The 24,130-nt window shown below is 33.5% G+C and overlaps 1 protein-coding gene and 1 pseudogene across 1 annotated transcript; one reads left to right on the top strand and one right to left on the bottom strand.

The window, feature by feature from the left end:
* Positions 1–775: 775 nt before the first annotated feature.
* On the bottom strand, positions 776–4,153 carry LOC18054404 (G-type lectin S-receptor-like serine/threonine-protein kinase At4g27290). The gene is made up of 7 exons (XM_024177594.1): positions 2,799–4,153; positions 2,493–2,594; positions 2,177–2,388; positions 1,889–2,099; positions 1,543–1,780; positions 1,293–1,440; positions 776–1,145 (listed from the first exon to the last, which is right to left on the bottom strand). The coding sequence occupies exons 1-7, from the start codon at positions 4,063–4,065 to the stop codon at positions 834–836; spliced, it is 2,490 nt and encodes an 829-aa protein (XP_024033362.1). The 5' UTR covers positions 4,066–4,153; the 3' UTR covers positions 776–833.
* An 8,689-nt stretch (positions 4,154–12,842) lies between these two features.
* On the top strand, positions 12,843–23,643 carry LOC112095711 (annotated as a pseudogene).
* The last annotated feature ends 487 nt before the right edge of the window (positions 23,644–24,130 follow it).

Genomic DNA, 24,130 nt, shown 5'->3' with positions numbered 1-24,130 from the left:
TTATATTAATTGTTAAATATAAAAAATTAGATTTTAATTAATTAATTTTTAGATGAGATCTAAGAAAGAATAAATCCATAGAATTATGATTTATAAGTAATTAAATTTGAATTTGTAATCCAAACCAATCCAATTTTATTTTTGTTTGGTTTATCTCAATTCGAGTTTATAATTTGAGCCTAATTAAGTTAAATTCTCTAAACCAAGCTCATTATATCCCAAATCAAAGTTGGAAAAATCCGAACCAAAGCTGAATTTACCCACCCCGGACCCAGAGCACAGCAGCCAACCGACAACTAGATGCGATCGTCTGGAGTCGTTCGACTGAGCTCACGTGTGCGGCGCATGGAGTAATGCCTTACCTAACCCATACCCTAAACGACAGGGATTCATGTCGTTTTCAAATGACTTAAGTTAGCACACGTCTCGCGCGTGAAAGGCTTGGTCAAAAGTTGGTAAAAGTCGTTTAGTTCGTTGGACGGAGGGGGAAACATCTCGGCGCATGGAGTAATCCATTGTTCTTGTTTTCCAGTGGATCCAGCACCATTTATGCTGAACCATTTAAAAAAGTGTCAATACGTGCCACGTTTTGTTCTGGGTTGAAATAATAAAATTAAAAAAATAAACGGTAATGAGACAATTTTGATCTGATATACCGTTTCCATTAGCATAACACCCAACTTAAAACAATCAAGGTGACCGATAAACTTCATTACTAAAAATACACAACAATTTTGCATTGTATTTAGTTAACTGACATATTGTCTTTGGAAGGCACAACTAGAGACAGATAGAATTTAAAATTAAAGCACATATACCTGAGGCTCAGATAGCTATCGAGCATCCATCACTGAAAGCGTTAAGCAACTTACCGAACAAGCTCCAGTCTCCCCATTTGCAGGCAGAATTGTATTTTTAAGACCTCTTATACTTGAAAAAGCAGGTTGTTGGGGATGAGGTAAATTAACTGTCTCATTGGTAAGCATTGAGACAACTTCAAACATGGTTGGCCTATCTACAGCATCCTCTTGAACACAGAGAAGGGCCACGTTAATGTATCTATTCAATATCAGATATGATGCTTCATTTTGCAGTATCGGATCTATCAGTTCCCAAGCTCTATCATCTTTCCACAAATCCCAAGCCTTAAGAAAAACAGAACATTTAAATGCTCAATGAGTATTTGAGTCATAATTTCAAAGAATCTAACTCCATTCAGTTATGATTAATGCTAGATTCATCTTAATACATTCAAAGAACTCGGAAAAAAATAGTGAAATCTTGTCACTTACACGGCCAAGAAGAGTAAGGGAATCAGTATTGGAGAAGTCTGTATTCCTCTTGCTACTTAGTGTTTCCAAAAGCAATACTCCAAAACTAAACACATCAGACTTGATGGAGAAGAGGCCTTGTTGAGCATACTCAGGTGACATATAACCACTGAAATTTGTTGTTTCATAAAAAAATTAACCATCTTAAAAGGATTTACGAACACAGGAAAGCAAATGACATTAATAATCTCAATAGTTGAAATTTACTTACTAAGTTCCAACAATCCTTTTCGTCTTTGACTGCAACTCATCACCACCAAACATTTTGGCCATGCCAAAATCTGATATTTTGGGGTTCATGTCCTTATCTAAAAGAATATTACTTGCCTTGAGATCTCTGTGAATAACTCTTAATCTGGAATATTGATGAAGATATAAAAGCCCTTGAGCAATTTCTTCAATGACTCTAACACGTGTTTCCCATCCTAATGGACTCTCTTTGGGGGTATCTGTAACAACATCAAACCATTATGGTATGAGGAATCTTGTCCATCTTAAATGATACAGGTTGAAATATGGTGAATATATTCGTTTTATGAATTATGCAAATCACATACCGAAAAGGAAAATATCCAAGCTTTTGTTAGGCATGTACTCGTAGATCAAAATCTTTTCTTCTAGTTCTATACAGCAACCCAATAGTCTAACAAGGTTCCTGTGTTGGAGTTTTGCTATAAGTTTTATCTCATTTTTAAACTCTTCCAGTCCTTGCCCTGATTGACTAGAGAGCCTCTTAACTGCAACTTCTTGTCCATTATGCAATCGCCCCTGCATTTGTAATTTCATCACTGATTTCTACAAAAGTTTAAGTTCAATTAATACAGCTGAGATGAAATTAAATCTACCTTATAAACAGGACCAAAGCCACCTTCTCCTAGCTTATTCTCTGTAGAGAAGTTAGCCGTAGCTGCAGATACGCTGGCCAAGCTAAACATGGGAAACCAAGAATCCCTAGTCTTAGAATTCGCAGCTTTATTTCCCTTGCAGAATTCATTTGCTCTTGTCGCAATGCTCATATTTATGTCAAATTGTAACATATCTTGGCTTTTCTTTGTTTCTGTAAAACAACTTACAAAAATGTTAAAGAGTAAATGTTCTGTCATGTGGAGTTATTTAGATATAGGTTCAGAAACTTAAGAAACTGATTTCGAAAAGAGTCACCTTTTTCTTTGAGTTTTCTCCTCTGACAAATTATGCAAGAAGCAGGAAAAAGTACTGCTGGAAGAGCAAGTATTACTAATATCCATAGAAGCTTTTTTTTCCCTACATCCGAAAACATACATGCCATCGCAAAAGTCACTGGAAGGAAATTAAAGTCCAAAAACCAGTTTGGATACATTCATTTCTTCAGACGAGTAAGCTTAAATGCATTGTGATTCAACAGCAAGGCTTAGCTTTTAGATGGAGTACTATAACAAAGAAGGGAAAAGCTTTGCACTATCAATTTTAATGATTAAATGATTGTACCTACTTCAGAAGCCGGTACTCGTATGTAGACGGACTGTCCGTTGTTGTGGCCAATGGCCTTTCTGATATCAACCAGGTCCCCAAACCACATCAAACAGCCACTGCCTCCACCTGTAACTTTGGAATTAGCGTAAGCTCTACAAGTGCAGTTCTTCAAGCACTCCGCCTCACATTCCTTAAGATTCATACTCTCATTTAGCAAAACCTCTTCCAAATCAGGTAGTTTAATATCATCAATCATTACAAACCTGTCTCTATTTGTGCAATCCACTAAATGACTTCTCACACATGATCTAGGCCTAGTCTGGTTGAGCTGTGATTCGAGCTTAAATCCCATCAAACATTCGCAATTAGGTGTCTTGTCGATGCTACAAACACTATTAGCACCACAACTCCCAAAAATTTGGCAAAAATAATCTGGCCCTGAGAAAAACACTTCCCACCCATTGTTTCTCTCATTCCATATGAGACGCTGGATCTTACCTGATGGGTTGAGTTTTAACATCATTATGATGGGACTGTTGTAGGAGTCATACCTGTAATAAATCTCATCTTCATTATCCACCACAGTTGGTTCATAAAGATAGCTATAAGAAGGAGCAGCTTGAAAGGCAACCCCATTCCATGGTCCGGAACAGAGTAATTTTACCGATCCATTGTAAGTACACAACTTAGGTAACACATGAATGTCAAGTCTGTGAGTATAATTTCCAGGGGATGGATCGTCAGCACTTCTCCATGAAGTTTGATAACGTTCCAGACCAGTCTTTAAGTCCCAGCCCAACTTCATTCCTGGTAACAATGTGTCTGATGGGTGGTCAAAGCTCTGCCACAGATGGCCTTCAGAACTATTACTGCTAAAATTATCCCTAAGAACAAGGTTTCCAGTATCTAACAGTTGTGCCACTGGACTTCCTGCTTTTCTAGTCATGTTTGAAGACCAGATAGTGCCATTTTTTAAGTTGAGAATAACAAGGTTTCCACTGCTGCCAATGGTTAATGTTGCATTTGAATCAAAGATTGGACGATTTCTGTTTGCAACCCACACAACCGTATCAGAGATCTGCTTGTACCATATTCCCAGATACCTATACTTTGATTTCCCAGGAGAGAAGAAGCCTAGCTCAAACCTTTGGGATGATGAAACTAACTTTTCTCCATCACGAATGAATCTTGAGGGTGTTATGGTATCAGCTGCTATTGACAACTTAATGCTCAAGAGAAAGACACAAGAAATAAAACTGTACGAAAAAGGAAGGTTCCCCATTAAAAAAGCTGCAAGCAAAATGTCCAATGTTTGGAGATTGGATTCATAAATTTTATGAAAGGGAAAATATCTTGCAAAGTGTAGCACATTTTCTTTTCTTTATTTTTGACCTTGTGGTGTGGAATTTTGTTAGTTTGATTGAAGTATTTGAAAGTTTCAATGATACGTGACATCATCCATTGAATTTTCGAAAAAAAATTTAAGCCTTTCCGTTCCTATTGACTAATGGTGTTGTGGTGCCATAATCTTATATCAATTTTGTCAAGATTCTTTACGTGTTCAGCTGGATGTGGTTTAGGGCTCAAAACTTTTGCATAACTAAATTTGTTTCGGTGAATTCTTTATGGTTGTCGTTTACATCATGTAGTATGATAAAATTTCTCTATTGTCATAATTTTTGGAAGAAATTAATTTTAATACTATAAAAATATAATAACTTAATAGATTGTAATAACAAAAATTATTATTTTGACTTGATTAGTTTTAGTGTAAGTGATATAGAAGATTAGTTTTAGTGTAAGTGATATAGAAGTAAAGTATGCACTTTATTAATATTTAAATAATGAATAAATTAAAAATATTTTACCTTCAACAAGAAGGTGTCAATACTGATAAGTGATTGCGTAACCACAAGTTTAAATATGTAGTAAAACTTTTAATATTACATAGGATTTTTTTTTTATAATATTCAGGTAACTATTACCATGTGGAGTTAATTTTTAACACGAGATCCAAAAAATTTATAAATTAATTATTATAATAAGGAGTTTATTTTTTTTTATAATTGGCCCAACTTATGACTAAACCTTTTTTATGACTACATGAAAGTTATTCTTATATAAAATATCACTATACAAAAAATTTGCTATAAAGTTATCTACATTTGTATTTATATGTGGGATAAAACTGTGGTGCAACTGGTACCGTGCCACAATTACACCAAACCGTTGGAATTTCACCCATTCAAGTGGACTCCACTCATTTAAGTGGATCTAACGGCTGGTGCAACTGTGGCACGGTACCACAGTTGCATTGTAGCCTGATCCTTATATGTGACTAATATTCCAATAAATATACACAATTGGGTACTCAAACTTATTGAAACGAACATATTTTGACGCATTTATTATTTTAACTTAATAACTTAATTGACTTAATTTCAATAAGTTAAGTTATTAAGTTTGTTTTTTTTTCAACTTAATGAAAATTTTTAGTCATTAAGTATTAAGCTAATTTTTTAACTTTTTATCTTAGGTGGCATTTGTTTTTTTTTTGTTTTTGTCTAAAAAGTCTAGATGACATCATTTAAAGGAATTCTCCAAAATATTTATATCTAATTAATTTATTTTCATCCTTACCTAAATAAAAATTACTAATTGGCATTATTACTTATCTCCCTAACTTGTGATAACATAATAGTAGATCATTATTATTATTTTTATCTTTTTATATTGTTCAAATTAACATTATTTATATTTAAACTTTTTTTATGAAATATGAACATTTTCATAATATGCATCATAAGTTACAATAAAATTGATTAAAATGTTCTAGTTTGGAATATTAGAAGGTTGTATTTACTTGAAAATAATTTATGTTATGATAAAATATTATCTTATTTATATTCCTTGAAATATTTATTATTTATTTAACATTTAAAATTTGTAAGGGTGAAAATGTAAAAGTACTAGTCTTCTCTTTTTAATTTGAAGAAAACAGACAAACTTAATACTTATTAGCAGAGATTCAAAAAGAAAAAAAAATTATTCAAAATGGAAATGAGAATGTGGTGGAATGCCATTGATGTGTTTACTTGACAAAATAAATGGGAATGAGGAATGTGAATAAGAATCAATTTACCAAAATATTCATAGTATTAAATAATGTAATTTTCATTAACTAGATACATCATACATGTATAAATATTATTATAGAAATGATATTAATTAAAAAATAAAATTAATAATAATAATAAATGTTAATAATGATAATATTAATAAAAATAATAATAACAATAATTAATAATAACTAAAATAATAAAGTTAATAAAATTTAATAATAATAATAATAATAATAATAATAATAATATATGACATTTAAAATAATAAAATTAATTGTGATTTGAACGAGAGTAATTTAGGAAATATGAAAAAATTAGAGGGATACAAAAGTAAACATGGGTTTCATTCTCATTCCCAATCCCCCATGAGAATGAGATTGTCATTCCTTATTCCCAAATTATGTGGGACCCACATATTTTATTTTCATTCTCAAATTATATTTTACCAAATAAACATGGGTTTTATTTTCATTCATTCATTTACATTTCCTGAACCCTCAAGTAAACACATCATCAGACTATTTAGCTTCAAGTTTATTTAGATTTCATTTAAAAAACCAAATACCACTCTTGTGTTAAGATTAAAATCTTAGTTTTAAAATATACTTTCACGCACAAGAATCTAGTAAAGTTTATATTTGTGAAGAATGGCGTTGAAACTACAAGGATTGTCAATTATAAATTGGAAAAACTAAATCAAACCTATATCAACTTAATTTTAATATAGTTAACGAAGATTGTTTTAAGGATGGAAATAATATTTAACTTAGATAGCATTTGTCTTTTTTTCTAAAATTTGAATGGGTTTAAATTTGGCTAAAGCCTGGATATGTCTGAATACATATATTTAAATGACATTTTCTTTTCTATTATCTGAACACAAGTGTTCGGTTGTTTGTTTTAAAAAAGAAAACATATAAAATATGATGTTTTCGCATTTATAGCCTCATAAATATTAACAATATTTATATTCATTGGTTAAACACATGACAAGTTATAAATAAATTATTTGATTAATAAAAAATTTGATAATGTTTACCTTAATAAAGCATGAAAAATGAAATATATATCTAACACATGTATTTTTTTCTATTAATATATGATGCTTAATGTTATTTTTAGTATATTATATTGATATTTTTTCTTATTAATTGCATAAACTAATCAAGAATTGTTAATTGTTTGAATTAAAATTAATGTATGAAATAAAATGCAAAATCTATTATAAAAATAGTAAATATTAATATGAAGAGATGGATCTATTATAAAACACACTCACTTATATTTAGATTATGTTTAAAATTCTCATTCACAAAAAAAAAAAGTTGAATGCACATATATAACAAAAAAAGGGGGAATAAATGAAAAAAAAAAGATAATTTATATAATAGGAAATAAATTTATTTAATAAGAGTATTAGTGAGAGAGAATATTAAAGTTCCATTTAGAAAGTTCTATTCAAATGATTTACTATTAAGATAAAAATAAGAATATTTATTTTTTTTTTCATTCAGACCTAAATATCTCATAATCGGACGTAAGTGACAGAAAATAAACAAAACAAAAACTCTAAATATTTGAAAATAATTAAAGTTTAGACTTTAGACAAAAAATAAACAATCTTTAGTAAGAAAATAAATGAAAGTGAGGTGAAAATTCAATAGTGATAAAATACCAAGGCTTTGAAAGCCATCAGTATTAATTTTATAGATCCAATTATTTATTCATTAAATCCCCTAAATTAGGATAACTAAGGTTAGACGTTCGGTTTGGTTTTTTTGAACCAAACCAGATTAAACTGATAGTGCGTTTACTTCATGGAATGAGAATGAGCTGTGGGAATGAGATTTTAATATTTACTTGGCAAAAATAAATGGGAATGAGAATGTGCTGGAATGTCATTGATATGTTTACTTGGCAAAATAAATGGGAATGAGGAATAAGAATGAGAATCAATTTACCAAAATACCCATAGTATTAATAATTAATAAAAATAATTAATTTATCATTATTAACAATATTATCATTATTGTTGTTATTATTACTATTATTGTTATTATTATTATTATTATTGATATTATCATTATTAACATTTATTATTATTATTATTATTATATTTTATTATTTTAGTTATTATTAATTGCTGTTAATGTTAGTTTTATTAATATTATCATTATTAACATTTATTATTATTATTATTAGTAAATTTTATTAACTTTATTATTTTAGTTATTATTACTTATTGTTAATATTATTTTTATTAATATTATCCTTATTAACATTTATTATTATTATTATTAAATTTTATTAACTTTGTTATTTTAGTTATTATTAATTACTGTTAATGTTATTTTTATTAATATTATCATTATTATCATTTATTATTATTATTATTATTATTATTATTAAATTTTATTATTTTAGTTACCATTAATTATTGTTATTATTATTTTTATTAATATTATCATTATTAACATTTATTATTATTATTATTAATTTTTATTAACTTTATTATTTTAGTTATTATTAATTATTGTTAATATTATTTTTATTAATATTAACATTATTAGCATTTATTATTATTATTAAATTTAATAAAATTTAATAATAATAATAATAAAGGTTAATAATGATAATATTAATAAAAATAATTAATAATAACTAAAATAATAAAGTTGATAAAATTTCATAATAACAATATTAATAATGATAATAATAATAATTATTATTATTAATGACATTTAAAATAATAAAATTAATTATGATTTGAATTAGGGTAATTTAAAAAATATGAAAAAATTAGAGGGATATAAAAGTAAACGTATATTCCATTCTTATTCCCTTATTTTCATTCACAACCCCCATGGGAATGAGATTCTCATTCCTTATTCCCAAATTGTGTGAGACCCACATATTTTATCCTCATTCCCAAATTATATTTTGTCAAATAAACATAAATTGTATTCTCATTTCTTCATTCTCATTCCTTATTTCATGAAGTAAACACGCCATGAAATTATTTGATTCGGTTCAATTTGGTTTAATACGAAAACACCGAACGATTTGGATTTGTATAAAGGGTAATTTTTGGATACCTCCCCTGAGGTTTGCCCTTGCTACACTTAGAGAGAATTAATGAATATATTGACATATAGCACCCCTGAACGTGTATAAGGGTTAGACTGCTGTTTGGTAGTTAAGGGTAGAAAAGTAATTACAAATATTTAAATTTTTCAAACGGTAAAGACTCTATTAATTGATTAAAGAAATCATTTGCACCTAGAATGCATAGTGACTGACTGAGCAAATCACTATGCACATTTCCAAGTCACTGAGCAAATCACCATATGCACATTTCCAAGTAATTGCATCAACTTTCTCTCAAGCTCAGTAAGTCACAACACAAGCCTAAGCCAGTCAGCATTAAAAACATTCCCTCTCGAGTCAACAATAGTGATATGTGCTGAACGTAGCAGACCAAGTCAAGAGTATCTGTTAGTGGATAAACTTTGAATAAGTTGGTAGCTGATATTTAGTTGCTATGCTTCCTTATTTTCTGCTTGTTAGTTCCCATTTCTTAGCCATAAATTGTGTAACTCAGTTGTACTGCAAGGTCTATAAATGGCCAAGGTTTTCATTAATAAAGGCAGCAAGTTATACAAGCAAATACTTTCTCCTCTAAACTACTTCTATCTGTTCCTGGTTGTATTAACTGGTATCAGAGACGGTTTCGATTATGGACACCCGTAGCAAAACCAATGCTGAATTTCGCAGTGAAGTTAACGAGATTCTAGCCCGTCACGAGTCTAGCTTCGATCAAGTTAATGCCATTTTACAAACCTTATTGACAGAGCTTCAATCTCTGCGAGTTTCTCGTAATTCAAACCATCCCAACACTGAAATCAATCCATTTGCTTCTGGAGAATCATCACACCAGCCAGCTCGTCCAGATACCCAACGTCCCAGCTCTTCCCTTGACCACAACCACCATAATCTCAAGCTCTCCTTCCCCAAGTTTGGCAGAGACGACCCCACAGGCTGGATTTACAAAGCGGAACAATATTTTGAGTTTAAGAACATTGCTTCAGATCAACAAGTGCAGCTTGCCTCTTTCCATCTTGAAGGCATTGCTTTACAATGGCACCGATGGCTATCCAAATTAAAAGGACCATTAGATTGGGAAGAATTCACACGAGCCTTGCTTCAACGATTTGGCCCAACAGATTATGAAGACCCTTCTGAAGCTCTAACTCGTTTAAAACAAACTTCAATTGTAGAGGCTTATCAAGAAGCTTTTGAACAATTGTCTCACCGTGTTGACGGGATACCTGACAAATTTTTAATGGGTTGTTTCATTGCAGGCCTAAAAGATAAAATTCGCTTGGATGTTAAAATCAAGCGCCCACGAACCTTGACAGACGCTATTGGTGTCGCTCGGCTGATCGAAGAACGAAATAACCTGCAAAAGAAAGCAAGCAGTTCATTCCGTCCTTCAACAACAACAGGAGTACAAAGGGCTGTACCGAACACTTCTACTGGTTTATTGGGTCCATTCCCCACTTCAAAAATAAACCAAAGTTCCAGCAACTCATCAATTCGCTTTCGACGCATCACGAACCAAGAAGCCCGTGAACGACGTGAGAAGAGACTTTGTTATTATTGCGATGAAAAATTCCTACCTGGTCACCGTTGCCAAAGTCCTCAATTATTCATGATTGAAGATTCCCCACAGCACGACTGTCTCGAGACTATAGAAGAAGTTAAACAAGACATCGGCGAGTCGATACCAGAGATCTCTTACCATGCAATTGCAGGCACTGAGCATCCGCAAACCATTCGCGTCTTGGGGAAATTGAAGAACAAAGATATCATGGTATTAGTTGATGGCAGAAGCACCCACAATTTCATAGATCAATATGTTATTTCCAAATTTGGATTACCAATGGTGCGAGACAAGAGGTTTCAAGTCATGGTTGCAAATCGAGAAAAGATTGAGTGTGCAGAACGATGCCTCAACCTCACCATCACCATACAGAACCATCCCATACAAGCCGACTTCTATGTATTACCAGTTTCGGCATGCCAGGCTGTGTTAGGAGTCGAATGGCTAGCAACATTGGGTCCCATCAAAACCGATTACAATAAATTGACGATGACTTTTACTCAACATGGGCAGACTCACACTTTTAGGGGTATGGGAAGACCTGAACTAACGGCCTTAAATGAAAAAGAATTATCTTATTTATATGGCACTGCTTTCTTTTTACAAGTCACTGCAGCAAATAAACCAAATTGTCCCCCAGAATATCCTGCTGACCTTAACCAACTCTTAACAGAATATAGCCATATCTTTGACCTTCCTATTGAATTACCACCCAAGAGACCCCATGACCATCGCATACCGTTACAACCAAATCAAGACCCAATAAGTGTTCGCCCATATAGATACCCATATTATCAAAAGGCTGAAATTGAAAAGATGGTAAGAGAATTCCTTGACTCTGGCATAATACGACCAAGTACCAATCCTTTTTCATCTCCAGTATTGCTCGTTAAAAAAGCGGATGGGGGTTGGCGTTTTTGTGTAGATTATCGAGCATTAAACAATATTACTATCAAAGACAAGTATCCAATACCTGTCATCGATGAGCTTTTAGATGAATTGCATGGAGCTACATATTTTTCCAAATTAGACCTGAGATCAGGATATCATCAAGTACGTGTTCACGAAGCTGATATTCACAAGACATCATTCAGAACCCATAATGGCCATTACGAGTTTGTCGTCATGCCATTTGGCTTGACTAATGCACCTTCAACATTCCAAAGCCTGATGAATGATCTGTTACGCCCCTGTCTGCGAAAGTTTGCCCTCGTTTTTTTTAATGATATTTTGGTGTACAGCAAAACTTGGGCAGATCATATTTTCCATCTTAAAACTGTTCTGCAGATTTTATCTAATAACTCTTTGTTTGCAAAAAAATCCAAGTGTTGTTTTGGAGTTTTGCAGGTGGAGTATTTGGGCCATCTTATTTCCCTTGCAGGAGTCGCTGTTGATCCAAAGAAAATTCAAACCGTACTTGATTGGCCAATTCCATCATCGGCTAAAGCAGTAAGGGGCTTTCTTGGATTAGCGGGTTATTACCGTAAATTCATTCGAGACTTTGAGGGAATTGCAGCACCTTTAACTAGGCTATTAACAAAGGAAGGCTTTCATTGGACCTCCGAAGCAGAATCTGCCTTCACTCAATTGAAGCACGCATTAACATCTCCTTCTGTCCTTCGATTGCCGGACTTTTCACAGCCATTTGTTGTCGAGTGTGATGCTTGTGGAGTCGGTATTGGAGCTATCTTATCACAAAATGATAAGCCAATAGCATTTTTTAGTGAGGCACTCAAGTGTTCTATGTTGGCCTTGTCCACGTACGAGAAAGAGATGCTTGCAATCGTCAAGGCTATTCGCAAATGGCGTCCCTATTTGTTGGGTAAGCCTTTCATTGTTCGTACAGACCAAAAGAGCCTAAAATATTTAATGGAACAACGCATTACAACCCCGGCTCAGACACGATGGTTGCCAAAAATTCTTGGCTATGATTACACAATTCAATACAAAAAAGGATCAGAAAATCAAGGTGCCGATGCTCTATCACGATTAGCAGAGCTTGAGTTTTTAGCAATCTCTCTTCCTTTAGCCGATTGGTGGGCTACTCTGCAAAACGAGGTAGCACATGATCCTTTTTATAGTCAGTTGTCTAATTCAACTCAGCCACTTATTCAACGAGATGGAGTTTGGTACAAACATGGACAGCTTTATTTGAGTCTTGCTTCGTCACTTTTACAAGCTATTTTAAAGGAAGCACATTCATCACCAATGGGAGGACATTTTGGCTATCAAAAAACTCTTAGCTGACTTAAATCCAATTTTTATTGGCCTGGAATGCGTGCAGAGATCAAGAAATTCATAAGACATTGTGAAGTTTGTCAGCGATGTAAGGTAGACAATCTCCGGTCAGCAGGACTTCTTCAACCTTTATCGATTCCGGACAGAATCTGGACCTCAATTTCTATGGATTTCATAGATGGGCTCCCAACATCACAAGGATACATTGTCATCATGTTTGTCGTGGATCGTCTATCAAAATATGCACACTTCGTCGCTTTGAAACATCCATATACAGCTCTGACAGTGGCCAAGGTTTTTATGGCTCAAATTGTACGACTTCATAGGATACCAAGTTCCATCATTAGTGATAGAGACAAAGTTTTCTCAGTTCATTTTGGAAGGCTTTGTTTCAGTTACAAAGAACTAAGCTTTGTATGAGTTCTAGTTACCAGCCACAGACCGACGGACAAACGGAAGTCGTCAATTGGACCCTGGAGCAGTACCTCCGTTGCTTCACAAGTGAACAACCAAACAAATGGTTGGATTGGCTACCTTGGGCTGAGTATAACTATAATACCTCAGTACACACTTCTACCAAAATTTCTCCTTTCGAAGCTGTCTATGGCATACCCCCTCCAACGTTACTCTCCTATGTTCCTGGTACTACTCACATCCATGCTGTGGATGAGAGGTTAAGAGATCGTGACTCCATTCTCAAGGATCTCCGTCGTAATTTTGTGGTGGCTCAAAATAGGATGAAAACTCAAGCTGATCATCATCGCAGGGAAGTTGTTTTTACTGTTGGTGATTATGTCTATCTCAAGCTGCAACCTTATCGTCAAAAGTCTGTGGCTTTTCGCAGTTCTCTTAAGCTAGCCCCACGTTACTTTGGCCCTTATAGAATTCTCGAACGGATCGGTCCTGTGGCTTATAAATTGGCATTACCAGCAGGGTCCCAAATCCACAATGTGTTTCATGTCAGTCTTCTTAAAAAGTTCGTAGGGCATGTGCCCCCTGCTGTTATGGAATTACCCCCTGTATCTGAAGACACGTCCACTATACTACCTCAGCCTGAGTGTGTCCTTGATAAACGTATCATTCGTAAAGGAGCTTATCGACCCAAAACTGAGATTCTTGTTAAATAGGCTGGAGCCCCCATGGAGAATGCAACGTGGGAAGACCAACGACGTTTCTTAAAGTCTTATCCGAAGTTTATCCTTGCGGACAAGGATTGTCTAAGGGGGGATGAATGATATGTGCTGAACGTAGCAGACCAAGTCAAGAGTATCTGTTAGTGGATAAACTTTGAATAAGTTGGTAGCTGATATTTAGTTGCTATGCTTCCTTATTTTCTGCTTGTTAGTTCCCATTTCTTAGCCATAAATTGTGTAACTCAGTTGTACTGCAAGGTCTATAAATGGCCAAGGTTTTCATTAATAAAGGCAGCAAGTTATACAAGCAAATACTTTCTCCTCTAAACTACTTCTATATGTTCCTGGTTGTATTAAATAGCCGCCTCTACTTCTCTCTTTCACCAACCACACTGCCATATCCATTGCTTCACCCCCAAAACATCGCAAACCGGCCTTCTCAAAAAGCCAAATTCCTATAACTTTCACATAATAAGAGCTTCTTCTAACAACAAGCCATTTCAACAAAAAGACACCAACAAAGGTGGCGGCGGTGGCATCAACCTAAGGGACGAGGCACGTCGACGCAATGTTATCCACACCCACAAGTACATGCTATTCAATGCAGGGCCGTCATGTACCGAGTTGTTTTCTTTCGACGAGGTTGTGTGCAGGTCACAATCTGGGGGGCTTCTCGACATGCAGCACGACATGGGCGCTTTAAAGCACTATGATGGCGCTTACTGGAGGGTGCTATTCGATTCTCGAGTCAGGAAAACGATGTGGCCATTCGGATAAGGGGTTTGGTCAAAGAAAGAGTGGGTGCCGCCGGAGATTGATAGTGATGATATCGTGAGCGCTTTCAAAGGGAACTCGAATCTGTTCTGGGTTGAAAGATTTGGCAAAGAGTTTTTGCAAATGAATGATTTGTGGGTTAAGCACTGTGGGATTAGTCACAGGGGAAGTTTTAAGGATCTGGGCATGATTGTTTTGGTAAGTCAAGTGAATAGGTTAAAGGAAATGAACAAGCCGGCTATTGGGGTTGGTTGTGCTTCAACTGGTGACACTTCAGCTGCTTTGTCAGCTTATTGTGCCTCTATTGGCATCCCTTCTATTGTGTTTTTGCCTGCTAATAAAATTTCAATTGCCTAGTTAGTGCAACCTATAGCAAATGGTCACTACAAGAAAAATACTATATGACAACAGGCAAAGCTTGTTGTGGAAGGGGTTTCACGACGAGCACATGCATGTTGCGGTTCTTGCTGTAGCGAAAAGTAGGTAACTTTCAACTACGCGCAATTCATGTTGTTGAAAAATATATGAATGTTGTCAAATGTCTTATGACAACTTGTAGTGATTGTGGTTAAAAAGGTCATGTGCATCCAAATTTTTGACTACAAACTTGTGAATGTTGTCATAAACTATATAGCTACAAGCAACTAATTGTCGCCATTAATTTCAATTTTTTTTTTCAATAAACAACATATCTTGCATGTTGCCAATAATAATAATAATAATAATAATAATAATAAATATATATATATATATATAATAACAATAATGATAATGATAATAATTATGATAATAATAATAATAATTATTATTATTATTACTTACTTACTTACTTACTTACTTACTACAACTACTACTACACTGCTGCCACCATATATAAAATGTATATGAACTAATTCAAATATTCGGCTTATTGTAATAAGATTTGATAAACATAGTAATGACCACACATCCCCGCTAAAAGTCACACAAATATTTTATTATTCATACAATTAATCCATAGAAATTTCCAACATCAGTATAATTTCCATCTAGCAAAACACCAAAAAAAAAAAAAATAATTACAACACATCAGTGGCAATTGCAATTCCATAAATATCAAATTCAAAAAATCATCTCCAACAAAAGCTTCTTCAGCTTGCAATTCCAGCAAAAACTTCTTCAAGGCATACATACACGCCAACAAAAACATCTTCTTCAAGGCATATGTACACGCTAACAAAAACATCTTCTTCAAGGCATAAACTCCTACAAAAAGGTTAACTAAATCAATTTTTATTTGCTGCATTTGAAAAATAATTATATATACATACCAAAGAGAATATTTGTATGCCTACATACCTTCTTTAAAACAATTTAATGCAACTTTTTGGCCAAGCAACAGTGCTTCCCAAAGCCTCAACTATTATATGAGCTTCATCTGTCACTTTATATAAAGTCACTTCATCCATACCATCAGATATTGATTCCACCCAAACTTTCCAACAATCTCTTCCAAGAGGCATGTGGTGAACTTTTGCCTTAGGGTCTGTTGAGGCAATCGTTCCTTCAGCCACTATTTCATCAACATCATCTGAATACCAATTCAATAAATAACATCTTGCATTTTCATAGTGGCCATTTTCTTGCATTGTACCGCTTCCTTGTTGTGACTATAAGCAAGACGAATATGGATTTACAACTTATAGGAGTGAGAAATAAAAGTTGGTTTAGCAAGTACTTTTTTTTTTCTTTTCAATGAAACATTCTTAATAAGTCTAAAAAAAGATAAAAAAGCATTACCTGAGGAGTACAAGCTTGAGAAGTTATAATATCATCAAAACCTTTGCTTGGATTATGTAAATGATTAGAATTCTCTTAAGTCTTAGAATGGATTTCAAATAACTAGTTACATGTATATATGCATTATCATATAGTCATTTACCTGTTGGTATTGTTTTAAAAGCGCAGCTGTCAAATGCTCATAATTCTTTTCAAGGACAGACATTCTTTCAGATTGAGCTTGCAGTTGGTTTTGAAGTTCTTTTACTTTTCCAGTAGATCGAATATGTGCTTCTAATTGAGTGGGAGTGGCTCCGAACCCCAATCCTCGAACTTGTCCACGCTTTTCAGGTCCAAATACTTTTGCAATAGCATCATTACGTATGTTGTTAGACCTTGCATTATCTTTTGAATGATGGCACTCTCTAACTTTTTCCTATGAGAAGGCAAAATAACATTATTAAAAACATACATATGAATAGTTATAACAAGAATACTTTGTATAGATATCTCCTACCAATGCTTTAGAAGCTGCTTCATTAACAGGTTGACCATTCTTTTTAAGATGGCCTTCAATCCAAACATCAACTCTAGTGATTTCAGATGGATTTGAACTCTTTTTTTTCTACAATTAAGAAAAATATGTAATTTAAAGTAAATCAAATAAGTCTAAAAAAATATTCGAATTAAATAAATTCATACCATGGTATGCTCCTTCCTAGCATAACCTAGTCGGCCCATTGAATGAACCACTTCCTGATTATTTCTCATTTCTTTAAACTTCTTAATTATTGCCTATCAATCAAACATTGAAATGTATAGTTTTAATAGATATGAACTTAATTTGAATACCATTATTGCAATGCAATGGACTAACTTACTTTAAATTCTGGAGACAACCTTTCTTTGACAAATTTAGCCCAATCTTCTTTGGAAGTTATATTTTTTGGCTTGATAAGAGCAAGTACACGTGCTTTATTATGCTCTTTGTTGGCTTGTTTGATCTTAGTTGTTAGCTCTGATTTGTATCGTCTCCAGCAATCACCCATCATTCTTAAAGCCAAGCGTTTACGAGACTCATCCACAACGAATTTTTCCTGTATAAATTATAAGAAAAATGCAAACAATAGCTGATATAATAAATCTCAAGATAAATGCTATATTTGTTAATAAAGATAATTATTGCATAATATCATATACCTGCACTAATGACCAAAGATCTTCTTTTAGCTTGTGGTCAACTGAAAGCCAATTTTTCATACAAACAGGCACATGTTCTCGTGTTATAACTCCAATAAAAGATGCATATTTATCAGAATTTACACCTACTGCCTGGCCACATTCGTTAAACTCAATGCTCAATGGTGGAGAACGATCTTGAATCATTCCAAGTTTGGTTGGACCTCTTTTCTTTTTTGCGCCTTTGTCATCAGATTGAGATATGTGCGCATTTTCTCTATTGCTAGTTGCTAATGGTCCATTCTCCTCTTGAATAGTTGCATTTTCTCCAAATTTATCTCGACTTCTTTTCTCACCTTGCCTAGAAGACTTTATATATAGCATAATTAATGTAGGAATAGACAAAAATAAAATAAGTATATGAAGATAAAAAATTATAATTCAAAGTTGAACAAAAAAAAAAAATTTACTTACTTCAGCATTGTCCATCTCTTTTACCCCCCTGCACAATTGTTAAATGCTGAACAAAATGTTTATATTATTATGACAAGAGATTAATGCCAATGACAAAGCTAGAGCTTTGTTTAGAAATAAACATATAAAAATAATCACGGAGAAATAAGCACATTAACATAATCGTTTAATTTAAGGAACCAATTAATAGATTCATGAAAACAAATAATTATAACAATAAACTATAATTCAAGAATACATAAATAATTAATATACTAAACTAGTCATCACACACTATATCCTCAACTCCTTCCCTTCTCAGAGGTTCGTCCTCATTATCATTTTCAGTTTCATGGCCACTTATGTCAATTGGTAGGCATATATTGTAATTACTCTCACTAGCCAATAATAAATCTTGGAACCCTCTTTGTGGTGCTTTCAATACTACATACCAATTTGATTTTTCAATATCCTCAGAATAAAATACTTGTTTAGCTTGTGAAGCTAAAATGAATGGATCATTTCCAAATTGGCTTTGTCCTTCGTGAAGGTTAACTAAAGTGAATCCTTCATCGACTTTAACACCATTAACTATATTAGCCCAATCACATTTGAAAATGGGGACCTGAAAAGTATTGTAGTCAAGCACTAATATATCCCTCAACACTCCATAATAAGTGACTTTCCCAACAACTTGTGTAGGGTCCCTTGCACTAGCTCTACAAATTGTATTTGCTTCAAGTGAAACACCACTATCTTGTCGAGACTTTTCAGCTTCCTTTGTATGAAATCGGAAGCCGTTAATAACATATCCAGAAAATGACATTGCTTGATTCCTTGGTCCTCTTGCAAGCCATGTTAAAGTTTTTGGCAAATTGGTTTGTCTCTGCTGCATTGTTATCTATTGAAAAAAAAAAAGGTTAAAAATTCAAAAACATAAGTATTGCATATTTGTAAAAGTAAAACTAACTTACTTACAAACCTTATTATTTAACCACGAGCTAAAACTATCCATATGCTTTTTCTGTAACATGGTTTCATTTCTCAAAAGTCGTTTATCCATACACTTCAATTCTTCCAAGTGTTCTCTAGTAAAAAAATGAACTGTAAGTTAATTTTCACACCTTTTAAACTTGAAAAACAACAATTACATATTGTCCTGAAGTCTTACTCTATATAAGGTTGGACCTCTGAGCTGTTAAATAAAATATATCGATGAGCAATATGTAACATCTCATCCGAAAGGCTAACAGACTTGCCTCTAGATATTGGACGCCCTCCTAATAATAAGTCATTCTCAGATTCTTCATTTCTCCCATGTTGAGTACCTATTTCGGCTGCCTGCTTTATATATTTGCTACAAACTGATGCATACTCTTCAGCAATGTACCGTTCAGCTATACATCCTTCGGGTCGTGCACGATTTTTTACATATCCTTTTAAAATTTTCATAAACCTGAGACATAACACATGTAAAATAAATTAATTATTTTTTCATTACTTATTGTTTTATTTTAAAAAAGCTGGTGGCAAGTAAAAACCTCTCAATTGGGTACATCCAGCGATATTGTACTGGTCCACATAGACGAGCTTCTCTTCCTAGGTGAATAGTTAAATGGATCATGATATCAAAGAACGAAGGTGGGAAGAATCTCTCTAACATGCACAATGTCTCAGTCACTTCTTCCTCCAATTGTTGTAATCTACTTCTATCTAAGACCGTGTTACACAATTCGTTAAAAAATGCACATAATCGAAAAATTGCTTTTCGTGGACCCTTCGGTAAAATTCCTCTTAAAGCTACAGGTATGAGTTGCTGCATTAGAACGTGGCAATCATGGGACTTGAGTCCAACCACCTTGCATTCATCTACTGAAATACATTTTGCTATATTTGAGCCATAGCCATCAGGTAGCTTTAAACTAGCAAGCCGTTTACAAAATATCAGTTTCTCTTTTTTAGAGAGCGTGTGTGATGCAGCAGGTAACTTCAGTACATTATTCTCCTTCTTAGGATGCAAATCCTTTCTAATATCCAAACGTTTCAGATCTAATCTTGAATTAAGACCATCTTTTGTTTTCCCTTTTATATTCAACAATGTACTCACTATGCTATCACATATGTTCTTCTCAATATGCATCACATCCAAGTTATGGCGCACCAGCAAATTCTATAAAAATTTAAAAAAAAAGTTAGCTATGATATTACATTTTAAAACCCATTATGCAAATATAGAATAATAGAAAGAAGATAAAAATAATATGATTAGTATAACATACCTTCCAATATGGCAAGTCAAAAAATATTGATTTCTTTTTCCATAATGATGAAGAATCCCTCTTCCTCTTTTTTCTTAATTTACCCCAATCATTCGCTAAGTTTTTAACTTCAGAATAAATGTCTTCACCAATGAATATCTTAGGTCTAGTGCCTTCTTCAATGACACCATCAAACCATGCTTGTTTCCTCCTAAATGAATGGGTAGAATGAAGAAATCGCCTATGACCCATGTATGCAAACTTTTTGCTATGTGACAGCCATTTCGAACAAGTATTTTGACGACATACGGGACATGCCAATTTTCCCTTTGTAGACCAACCTGACAGATTTGCATAAGCTGGGAAATCATTAATGGTCCACATTAAAATTGTCCTTAAATTAAATGTGGATTCACTCAATGCATCATACACTTCAACTCCATTTATCCATAGCTCTTTCAAATCTTCTACAAGCGGTGCCAAATAAACATCTATGTCATTACCTGGTTGCTTTGGCCCTGGAATTAATAAACTTAACATTAAACTATCCTTGGACATGCATAACCATGGAGGCAAATTGTAGATGACTAAAATTACAGGCCAACAACTGTATCTTGTGCTAAGATCTTGGAAGGGATTAAAACCATCAGTAGCAAGGCCAAATCTAATGTTTTGGGAATCAGATGCAAAAGATGGCCACTTCTTGTTTATAATATCCCATGCAAGCGAATCCACTGGATGCCTCATTTTGCCATCTTGACTTTTATGAGTTTGATGCCACCTAAGTTGTTCTGCCATATCAGTTACACTAAACATCCTTTTAAGTCTTGGTATTATTGGGAAATAACGCAAAACTTTGGCAGGAACTCCTTGTTGAATCTTTTCAGTGCGCTCATTAACTTTCCAACGGGAAGCACCACATTTAGGGCACATATGTGCATTCCCTAACTCCTTTCTAAAAAGGCAACAATCATTTATGCAAGAATGTATTTTTTCATACCCAAGGTCAAAGGTCTTAAGTAGCTTTTTTGTTGAATACAATGACTCAGGAAGTGTGTTTTCTGATGGAAGAATATCACGAACAATTTGAAGAAGTTCATCAAAACCTTTATCAGATATACCATGGGTAACTTTATGCTTGAATAAGGAAACAGTTGCTGATATTTTTGTGTGCTTTGTACATCCATGATACAATGGAGTTTCAGCATCTTTGATAAGATTTGTGAACTCTACTTTTCTACTTTCATGTGTGTGCTCTGATACATTTGGCTCTTGAAAATAAACTTGATCTCTATACATCTGATATGTTTCTGTCATTTCAATATCACCATATTGCATTGACATTCCAGAATAAGTAGAATTTTCTCCATGAAGAACCCAAGTATTATAAGTAGGATCCATGCCTTTCATAACCAAGTGTTCATACACTAAATCAAAATGGTGGCGTTGTACATTCTTACAACGAATGCAGGGACATACTATTATATCTAGATTACCTGAATTTGCACGAGCACTATTAACAAAATCACGTGCTCCCTTTCTATATTCATCTGAATGTCTACAAAAAAATAATAATGAGAGTAATAACTTATTGGTTAATCTAAAGCTATAATTGTTCCTAAAACTATTCATTATTTTATTAAATAAACATGAAACCTTGAGAAGTAGACCCATCTTTTATCCATTTTGAATTACTAATGTTGGCAAGACCTGGTTGTGCAAAGGTGATTAGTTTGGACCATATAAAGATAAATATAAAGAAATAGGATCCATTTAGAGTATCCAATAGGTTAGTAAAAGTTAACAGAATAAGACTATGAACAAACATAAAATAGACAAAATAATATAACTGCAATAAATTTTTTAAAGCAAACATCAAAATAGAGAAATTTCATTTAGAATTTTAATTATACAGCAGAAAGCAATACCTCAAGTTTTGCTTCGCAGTCAAATTGTAAAAAGTCACTGTTGATATAGGAGACTATGTTCAATGGCGTTAATAGGAGTTACCTGTTTCATCATGTCAACAACACCAATAATAGATTAAAATTGTGCCACTCAATTAAAAGAAATCATTATCCATCTCACCAGTAATATTTACTAATTTAAATTAAAAATAAAATATAATCTCCAAAATCAGCTTTTCCGTGTAAATATTTTCAAAGAAGAAAATCATCTTTTGGTTTCAATGACCCACCACAAAAAAATTAATATTAGTTTGGTTTATGTCATAACATATGAACCCACAAACAATAAAGAATTGTCCCACTTACCAAGCAATGAATTTGCAATGGGACCATCTGGAACGATTTTGAGTGGGAACATTAGTACAAAGCCCGAAATCTACTGAAAAGAATTAGTGGAAAGAGCAAACTATTAATTAAATGGAATTCGGAAAGTGAAACTGGACTTTATTAATGAAATTGAAAAGAAAAGTACCTGATAAACCAGATTCCTTGGGCACTTGTTATTACAATGACGATGAAGGGGCTTGATTTGCTTGAGTGGCAGAGAAAGAGTAAAGTGGCATTGTAAAGTGAACCCAGGTTTCATTAAGTCAATTACTTTTCTTTTCTTTTTTTTTGGTTTAGTCAATTTGTCTTTTTTTTTTTTATCTTCCTTTTGCCGCGCTGTATAACTTATGCGCGCACAATGGAATTTTTATTTATTGCACATTATTTTCTACTATTTTAGTTCTAAGAAATATAGTTAATGATATACTCAAAAAAAATTGTTATAATATTTTTATGAATAAATTTCATAAGCATCTATTTATGTCTAATTTATACCAACTTCATATTAAATTGAGTTAAAAAAAATTTAACAACAGACAATTAAATGTTGTTATTTAAATAATAATTTATGCAACAGACAATTCAATGTTGTCTTAAATAACTAATTACAACATGCAAAGTTTGAATGTTGTCATTACATATTCCTATATCGCAACAAATGATTGCTTGTTGTAATAAAGTTTAACTCAACAGTCACTCATTGTGTGTTGCTAAAATTTTATATTTGCCAACATGCAATTTGCCATTGTTGTTAAATTATAAATTTGACAACATTTCATACGTGCACGTTGTTAAAATGATGTTGCCTTATCCCTATTTTCTTGTAGTGGGTGCTTTCGTTTTGAGTCTTGATACTGATTTTGATGGCTGCATGCTGTTGATAAGGGAAGTTACTTGTGAGTTGTCTATTTATTTAGCTAATTCTTTGAATTGTTTGAGGTTAGAGGGACAAAAGACTGCTGCATGCAGTTGTCAGTTATTATACTAAGGAGTGAAGGGCATTAATGTACTTTCATCAATAAAACAAACGGCACTCTAACGCTTATACACGTTTAGGGATACTATATATCAATATATGCATACATTCTTTTTAAATATAATAAGGACAAACCTCAGGGGAGGTATCCAAAAATTACCCTTTGTATAAATCGATCAGTTTGTACTTTGTACTTAGTTCGGCTCCAAAACCGAATGGAATGCACAGCCGATCGGTTCATGCAATTAAACAAAAGAAGGGAAAACCGGCCCTAAGCTAAAACCGTAATTCCCTAAAACGGCAGCCCAGCACGGCAGCCGCAGGCCACCAGCAGCTCCTTCCTCTCTCACTCTCTTCGTCTTCTGTCACCATCTCACCCTCCGGTCTCAGCTGTTGCCGTCGCAGCCTCGTTCAGTCGTTACGATCGCGCCGGCCACCAGAGACAGTGAGTTGAGACTTCGTTTTTTATTTTCCCATTAATTTTGGGCCTGAATTAAAT

This window comes from Citrus clementina, unplaced genomic scaffold (assembly GCF_000493195.1).
Source record: "Citrus clementina cultivar Clemenules unplaced genomic scaffold, Citrus_clementina_v1.0 scaffold_1, whole genome shotgun sequence".
Lineage (NCBI taxonomy): Eukaryota > Viridiplantae > Streptophyta > Magnoliopsida > Sapindales > Rutaceae > Citrus > Citrus x clementina.
The sequence above is the reverse complement of the archived record's forward strand: the minus strand, read 5'-3'. Positions and strand labels throughout refer to the sequence as shown.

Coding starts and splice junctions, on each gene's coding strand:
- LOC18054404 (XM_024177594.1), bottom strand. CDS start 4,065: ATGGGGAACCTTCCTTTTTCGTACAGTTTTATTTCTTGTGTCTTTCTC. Junction 2,100..2,176: donor GCTTTGGTCCTGTTTATAAG/GTAGATTTAATT, acceptor TTACAAATGCAG/GGGCGATTGCATAATGGACA. Junction 1,441..1,542: donor AAAAGGATTGTTGGAACTTA/GTAAGTAAATTT, acceptor AACAAATTTCAG/TGGTTATATGTCACCTGAGT.